This window comes from Lolium rigidum, chromosome 2 (genome assembly GCF_022539505.1).
Source record: "Lolium rigidum isolate FL_2022 chromosome 2, APGP_CSIRO_Lrig_0.1, whole genome shotgun sequence".
NCBI classification, from domain to species: Eukaryota; Viridiplantae; Streptophyta; class Magnoliopsida; order Poales; family Poaceae; genus Lolium; species Lolium rigidum.
Window position 1 is genome coordinate 228,061,675 of NC_061509.1, and position 7,658 is coordinate 228,069,332.

The following is a 7,658-nucleotide window of genomic DNA, read 5'->3' on the forward strand; positions in this document are numbered from 1 at the left end:
CGTTATTTCTGGTACCAGCGATGCTATGCTACATGTTCGATTCCCCATTTCTCACTCTACATCAGTCTGTTGATTACTGAATGTTCTGTAGTTGATGGTCCTTTGCCTTAGTGACCACCGAAAAAGCTTCAGTAAAGACAAATTCTTTTGACACTCCCTTCTGCCTGAACATGTCGCATAGCGTGTTATAGGTTATCAGGTGCGCCTTAGGATCTTCATTGGCATTACCTGAAAAAGCTTTATCCTACACTTAACGGGGAAAGTACTTAGCAGCATTTTCTGTGTCGTAGCAGTTTCCCTGTTTTCTTTTTTGTTATTTCCAGTACCAGTGATGCTATGTTACGTGTTGGTTTCCCCATTTCTCACTGTACATCAGTCAGTTGACTTCGGTTACCGAATGTTCTGACGTTTATGGTCCTTTGCTAGGCCCGGAATTGCACGTGGCGGCACCAAGCATGAGGCAGTAACTGCATTACTTGCCGGGAAGTCGCAAGTAAGACACCGAAGCATACATCGCTTGAGGGAAAGGCGCAAGTAAGACACTGGAACATGTTATACTTCTTCATCTCAGCATGTATTACTTCAGCGGTTTTGATCACAGCACGAAGCTATTGTTCTGCAACTGGCCACCTTTGGCATGTATTATTGAGTATTGGCAGGAATCTTGTTAAACTAATTCTCCTCTGGAGACATATGCAGTGCTGTAATACACCTTGGTGGAGCCTATCCCTCTTTATCCCTACATGTAGAAAGTAGCCCCTGGGTATCATATCTGTCCATGTTTGTAGATCTGAACTTGCCAGCACCAAATTGAACTATTAACCAGTATAACTATTAAGAACTACATAACAACGTTAATGTCATATGGGAAGCACTCTGGTGTTTGTCTCTGAAATGCAGTTTGGTCCATGTACCTCTGTTAAGATTTACCCCAGTGTCTCAAAAAAGTTATGAACATTGATAATTGGAAGCTTCAGCAACTCTATTAACAGCAACCACGATAGTTGCCACCAAGCGGAACCTTCCAAGCAACGGCCTTAATTTCTTTGATTGTACGACAATAATGATCTGCACTTGACTACTTGGTTTGAACTAGAATGACATCAGGATTTAGGACACCCTTGATTAGAATAGGATAGTATTCTCAAGGTTGTTTGTTTGGTGGGACGTGCAGGGCGGAATCAATGGGCATTAAATCAAAATGGCATGGTGTTAACTTGTCCTTACCAGGACATCAAGTATTTTGTGTTTGAATAACCTATATACATTAAGATGCACGCAACAAGCTTAGCAATGCAAAATATATCTTTTTTTGTGTGTGACCATGTATAACCGTAGCAAAACTTCAGTAAGCAAGGGACGGTTGACTGCCGATCTGGCAGACATATCACTTGGCAGCCAGCATGGAAGGTGTACCCACTATAACTATGTGTAACAAAGTAACAATCCCTGCTACTTTCTCCCACCTCTTATTGCTAGAATGTGCAAAATACCGTTTGAGCACAAAATCACCTTTCGTACTAATGGTGTTACAACTAGTATCATTACAACAACAATTAAGATGCATGAGCCAATACAGTAGAGACTCTGATAAGGTAACATGTCCTGTTTGTAGCCTGTACAATAGAGCATCTTGTTTTGGAAATGTACCATGTACCAATGCGGACTACCTCGATATTGTCCAGCCCGTACCAGATTTCCTTACGTCAGTTGAAGTCTGCTACATTTGAAAGCATAGGTTCTTGATTAAGCTTTTGTACACTTCTTGAAATATTGCAATGTTTGGATTCTAGAAAAGAACATTTACCCCAATTCAGGAACTCCTGTTTTGTTGTGCCCATGTTCCTTTTGTTGTGATTGACTTGGTTCAACATCAGCAGGGATATTCGCAGCTTGTAAAAAGCTGTAGGGAGTGCTAGAGCTTTTATTTGCCGCTTGACAGCTCTGAAGCTGAAATTTAAGTCGTTAGTTTCACTTGTTTCTAAAATGTGCCATCATTTGTTCAAGCTTCTGAGAAAAGGTCGTGCAATAAACCTGTCTAGACAGTTCCATTTTCTGTTGTGACATGATGTTCAAACTTCGACAGAGTTCCACGTTTTCCTGGTGGATTAAACTTCCCTGTTGCGTAGTTAGTTTAAAATTGGAATGTTAGCACAAAGTACACACTTTCTGTTACCAGTTTCTTTGAAATTGTTTAGGTCGTTGATTAGAGACTGTAGTGGCAAACCTTCCTGTGTAACTCTTCAATTTCACTTCTCATAAGGTGGTCCTGTTTGGTAGATGTGCACTGCATCATTAGACTGAAGCAAATAGGAAAACTAAATTACAGATAATGAAGAACACATGTAATGACCTTCCTTGTTTTGATGCTGCGTAGACTCATTTCAAGCCGATTCTCTAAACCCTGCAGGTCTGTGACACCTAGGCTAGAAAGCTCCTCTCCCATTAGTTGCCTATAACAATGCAAACAATATGCTCACAGTAATTCGTGAATACACTCAAAGATACTCCCTAATGAAATAGGACGTGCTACAACCTGTTCTGCCAACATGGGTTGAAGTACAACAGCTAATTTTTTGGTCTCAAGAGTCACATTCATTTCGGAACAGCGATTATTCTTTAGTGTGTTCCAGCTTTTTTGTTGTGTGCTGTCTGGTAAAGTATTCTCTTCTATTTGGGCAATTCTTACAAAGTTTTTCATGTGATTTTCAAATTATGTAAAAATTAATTCCTGTGACATTAATGGTGGTTCATTTTCAATGCAGAATCAATAGAAGATTATCATACTTGTGACTTTCTTGCAAGTTGTGCAGTTGCTGCCTCAAGCTTGCTGCCTCCCTTTGCCAGAGCTATCAGCAAAACAGAAAGATCTGTCAGTTTCCTTGAACTATAAATTTTATATCACAAACTTAACCTGCAAATAAACAGCATAATGTGTTGATGATAGTCTATAAATACCCAATAACTCCAGATGTGTTGGTCATGGTATTAGGCCAGTTTGATCTACTTGAAGTACATACAGGTATAGCCTTCTTTGATTCGAGTTATGAACCAGAGAATTGACCCTGATCACCTTGTTAGCACAGATTCAACTTTAAAATAACATTATCCATTTAGTACATACAATGGGTTTCACATCCCATAATTTGCTGAAAACAATATTGGTACTGTAATAATAGTCGTAGAAAAATTCTACCCAGATGAGTGCTTTTGCCAACAACTACGAAACAGGGCATCATGTGACCACACACTTGCCAGCCCGCACTCTGCATCTTGTCCTCTCCTGCATCCATTTAAATTAATCCTAACTACTTCAGGGGCGCCCTATTATATGTACATGTGGTCCAGCTAAAGAGCGTGCATGATTTCTCTGAAACAAAGATAATCTGATTTCTATCTTGAGTCATATCCCATTGCTATGTTATAGCGAAAATCAGGTCCTAAATAGGTCCAGGTAGAAAAGTAATTCCATCAGTAAGTTGGTCATGATGGGCGAATTGCATGCACCTGAAGGTACGTTGAGACGCTCAGTTTTTTTTTTTCTTTTTGGTGGTTATTGTGATGTGTTATTGTATTTTGGGTATCTTCTGGCTGTACTGTTCATACAAGAGATCAGCTGTGTCGGACATTGGCTCATGTTTTGGTGTAATTTCATCTTTGAAGTGTAATGTCGGAAAATAGGATAATGAAACCAGTGCATTCATGATTCTGCCTTTTCCTCGATATATACCAAATAGCAAAATAGTCACTAAACAATGCCAATATAGGGTAATGTTTGGAATGCACAAAATTTCATGCTTTTGCTGATGGATGGTTGTTTCAAATATTGTTATCACTATTCATCATCGTTTCTTGATAGTTGCCAATCTTTATACCAGATCCGATTATTTTTTCGAAGGATCCTGGGTGGCACTCTACCACTTTACAACATCTTTGCTCATACAGTGTAATTTGAGTTACAAGCATTCTAGTGTGTGACGTAAAGGAACATGTGGCAGCTATTCTGAACTTCTAAGCTGCCACAACAGGTATGAATTTCTGGTCAATTGGATTCACTAAAAATATTGTGGTAAGATACCCAGTAGATCCAGCATGTGCTGTGTGATAACTTTTGGTTGCACACTTGTGTTATAGCGGTTGCTAGAGAGTAGCGAGATACACTTCAACAATTGTAGTTCTTCAACACAAGGGGTGCTGCGTCAAACACAATGTATGTTTGAAGCCAAAATATCTTAATACTTCTGTTCAAGCATTTTGATCTATTCATGTACTGTGTAAATAATATATGGTGTGATATGCCTCCCTAGGTCCAGATTTTGACCCCTTCCCAAGCATGAAGGTGTGTCATTGGCTGTTCTAGTATGCAGAGGGACCGAAGTGTGGCTTCATGAGGACGTGTGCAATGGACTGGAGGTTTACAAGTTGATGACAGTTACATATATGGCATATGATCAAGTACCAGCTCTCAAAGGATATGCTCTCAATCTTAGTCAAAAGCCCATATGATCATGCTCTATGGGCTTCTTGTAATAACAGTTTGGTTGTAGTCTTTGTACAAGAGATCACCAGCAGAATTCCTGAGAAATCATATGATGGACCAGCAAATGAGCAACAAAGTGACCTCTGTTGCTTTGCCAGAGAGTATACAACTATTGTGTTCTCTTTTCTTGGTTTGATGTATGCTCTTAAAACCTCGTGAACTCGTATGCTGGCTAGCTGGTACTGTTGATGTATATTACTTCCTCCGTCCATAGTACATCTTTTTATGGACAGGTAGTACATAATTCTTGAACTAAAACCACGACAAAAATTATAGAACCGAGGGAGTACATCAGTTTGTGATGTCTGGTGTTCAGCATCTCTAATACGACTTGTCTTTTGAGGCTTCCAGGTATTAACCAGGTCACATAATGCAGAAACAACAATGGCTACAAGCCTAGAACCTATGTCCATGAAGCAGTAACAACCCCAGTGATGCCGTAAGTGGCAGTTTATCAATCGGTTACAGCTGCAAAATGTTGATGCTACAACCTATGACTTAACAAGTCATTGTCCTATACAAAATACACCATATGACTAAATTATGGGTGTTGATTTTTATCAATATGATTCGTAACTGATCTATACCGTACAATAGTATCTTTCTTAAAGGATATGTCGGGCGTATAGACAAATAAATAAAGCTCTAAACAACACATAAACACGATCATCGAGTGGTTAGTCAGTTTTTAATTAGTGAGACACCTTTCTGGCCTTGTCACTGCTTTAAACAGCACACAAGTTATGCATGGTGCATGCATGCATGAGATGTACCGCAATATACCAGCTAAGCTAACCAGAAGACAGCTTAGTTAGAGAAGACAGTTAGTAACCCTGAACACTGCAAGGTGATATGTTAGTCAGACGAACGCGTCACATGCATTATTTTTAAATACGCATACCTTAGTTTGTGAAGTTGCATCCAAGCCAGCTGGCTGCTCCTCTTTTGCCTTGGAATACCGGTCTATCACAGATTTCATGCTGCCAGACAAACATGCAAATGAAAAATGACCGGTCAGTGTATCCCTTTTCTGAAATTGCAGCCACGTACATAGTAACTTATGTTCCGAACATACTTCGTGCAACTTTAATTACCAAACCTGCCGGGGCGCCGGTGGAACTAAGAGTACTTTAGATTGATTATGGTAAATTTAGTGGCTAGTTCGGTGTGCATGAATATGCATGTTTTATAAGATGTCTGCATATATTTTGTCATTATTTTCTTTAGCTAGACTGTTCGGAACTTTCGATTTGTGAGCATCATTTTGATGGAAAGCCGGAGAGACCTTCCTATTTCTACAATTATGTTCAAGCTACTAAGGTCGCAAATTAACATACCGGACTTATTTGAATCTGCTTACCGAGTTTGTTGAGATAAAGTACTACATATAAGCAATTCATTAGATAAGAATATCCTATTAACTAATCCAAGAAAGAAAATTCCACTGATTAATAAAAAATAATGGTTAAATTGGTTAGTAAATAATAAATCCACATTCATTTCCTATTCTAACACTAAGTACATGATGACAAATATAATGATATCTTGTCAAAATTGCACGAGAAATTACATATTCTTTGCAATAACGTTTGCTAACAGAAAAAATCCCCCAAAAAACATCTAGTGCACATGTTCGGGCAACCAATTTTGAAAATTGACCCCTCACCCCCCCCCCCCCCTCTCCCTCCACTCACACACCTCGCACACGCACGCCTTCTCCTTGCACGCATGTAGTCACCAACCATAGGAAATCTCTCGCACCATTTCCTCATCATTGTTTGACTCATCCCCATCTCCGGTGGCTACCACCTCTAGATCCGCCGCTGCCTATCGAGTCATGGTCGCTACAATCTCCATCAGTGTTGCCACCATGCATCCTCATACTTGTCGGTCAATTGGTCCTTCATAAGGTGTATGTCAGCCACGTTGTGGGCATGTGGCCGGTTTCTCTATCGCACCGCCATCACCACTCGCCCTACTAGTAAGTCATGCGGGTACAAGTGTATCTCAAGATTTGTGACCTTCCGACCTACCCGTATAGGTTACTTTAACCCTAACCCCTCATAAGAGGCCACCGGCCTTGGATCGGCGGCTCTGCCAATTTTGGTTTTAGATATGAGTCAACTATCAACAGCTATGTGGCAACTTTCAAATGTGCCGCCTTCATCCCGCAGATCTAATGAAGCTCTACTAAGATCACACTCTGTTGGACCGAAATAAGAAGAGGTAGTTCGAGCACATCAACTAATCTTAAGCAAATTCCAGCCAACTATTCTACAAATCCGTTTATTCATTTTAAAGAAAATCTGACAGAAAGAGATAGATCCCCTTCAACTGATCTGTATACACACATATTACATAGCTAGCTAGGTAGAAGCACAAAATCCCAAACAAGAAGAAAAACTAGCGAGAAGATCTTCTAGAAGAAAGAAGGGACTCGGAGCTAGCACATGTCAAACCAGCAAGCAAACAACCTTTTAACCAAAGCAATCAGAGATCCACAGTTACTTCCGCATACCACATATAATATAAGATATATATACTCAAAGCGAATTAATTACTTGGTGCTGCAGAACTCGTATAGCCTGCCGGTGCTGGAGAAGACGACGAGTCCGACCTCGGCGTCACAGAGGATGGAGAGCTCTTTCGCCTTCTTGAGCAGCCCGCCCCGCCGCTTCGAGAACGTCACCTGTCTGTTCGTCGAGTTGTCGATCCTCCTAATCACTATCTTCCCCCTCCCCATCTTTCTCTCAGATCTATCAGTAGATCACAAAACCTAGCTCAAGGTAGGGAACACCGCCAAGAAGGAAGAAGATGCAGCTACTGGCAGAACCGTAGAAGGGGAACTAAGAAGGAGTAGAAGAAGAAGACGTTGAAGAGATGATCTAATGGGAGAAACTAAAGCTTCCAATATTTGTCTAGCTAGCTGTGCCCATGGAGAAGGAGGTGAAGGTGCTGATTAGGTTTTATGCACGAATGGGTGCAAGTGGCTGAATTTGTAGTCCTTCTCTATGCCTAGTTAGCCCTTCCCATTGGGTCCGGCCGGTTACCTTAATTTGTGCCGTGAACATAAAGGCAACCAACAAGGGGGACAACTCCCAAGGTAGTTGCCACATAC

At 40.7% G+C, this 7,658-nt stretch overlaps 1 protein-coding gene across 1 annotated transcript; it reads right to left on the reverse strand.

Moving 5' to 3' along the window:
* Nucleotides 1-1,803: 1,803 nt before the first annotated feature.
* Nucleotides 1,804-7,283, reverse strand: LOC124688267 (MADS-box transcription factor 57-like). Its single transcript, XM_047221969.1, has 7 exons — nucleotides 7,102-7,283; nucleotides 5,442-5,520; nucleotides 2,788-2,849; nucleotides 2,354-2,453; nucleotides 2,228-2,269; nucleotides 2,035-2,118; nucleotides 1,804-1,950 (listed from the first exon to the last, which is right to left on the reverse strand). The coding sequence occupies exons 1-7, from the start codon at nucleotides 7,281-7,283 to the stop codon at nucleotides 1,804-1,806; spliced, it is 696 nt and encodes a 231-aa protein (XP_047077925.1).
* Between the last annotated feature and the right edge of the window lie 375 nt (nucleotides 7,284-7,658).

Bases quoted from the DNA above. Each gene is read 5' to 3' on its own strand.
- LOC124688267 (XM_047221969.1), bottom strand. From the start codon at position 7,283: ATGGGGAGGGGGAAGATAGTGATTAGGAGGATCGACAACTCGACGAAC. The intron at 2,850-5,441 runs GTATGCGTATTT...TTTTGCTGATAG, and splicing joins ATGCAACTTCACAAACTAAG to CTCTGGCAAAGGGAGGCAGC. The intron at 2,454-2,787 runs GTATGATAATCT...GCATTGTTATAG, and splicing joins AACTTGCAAGAAAGTCACAA to GCAACTAATGGGAGAGGAGC.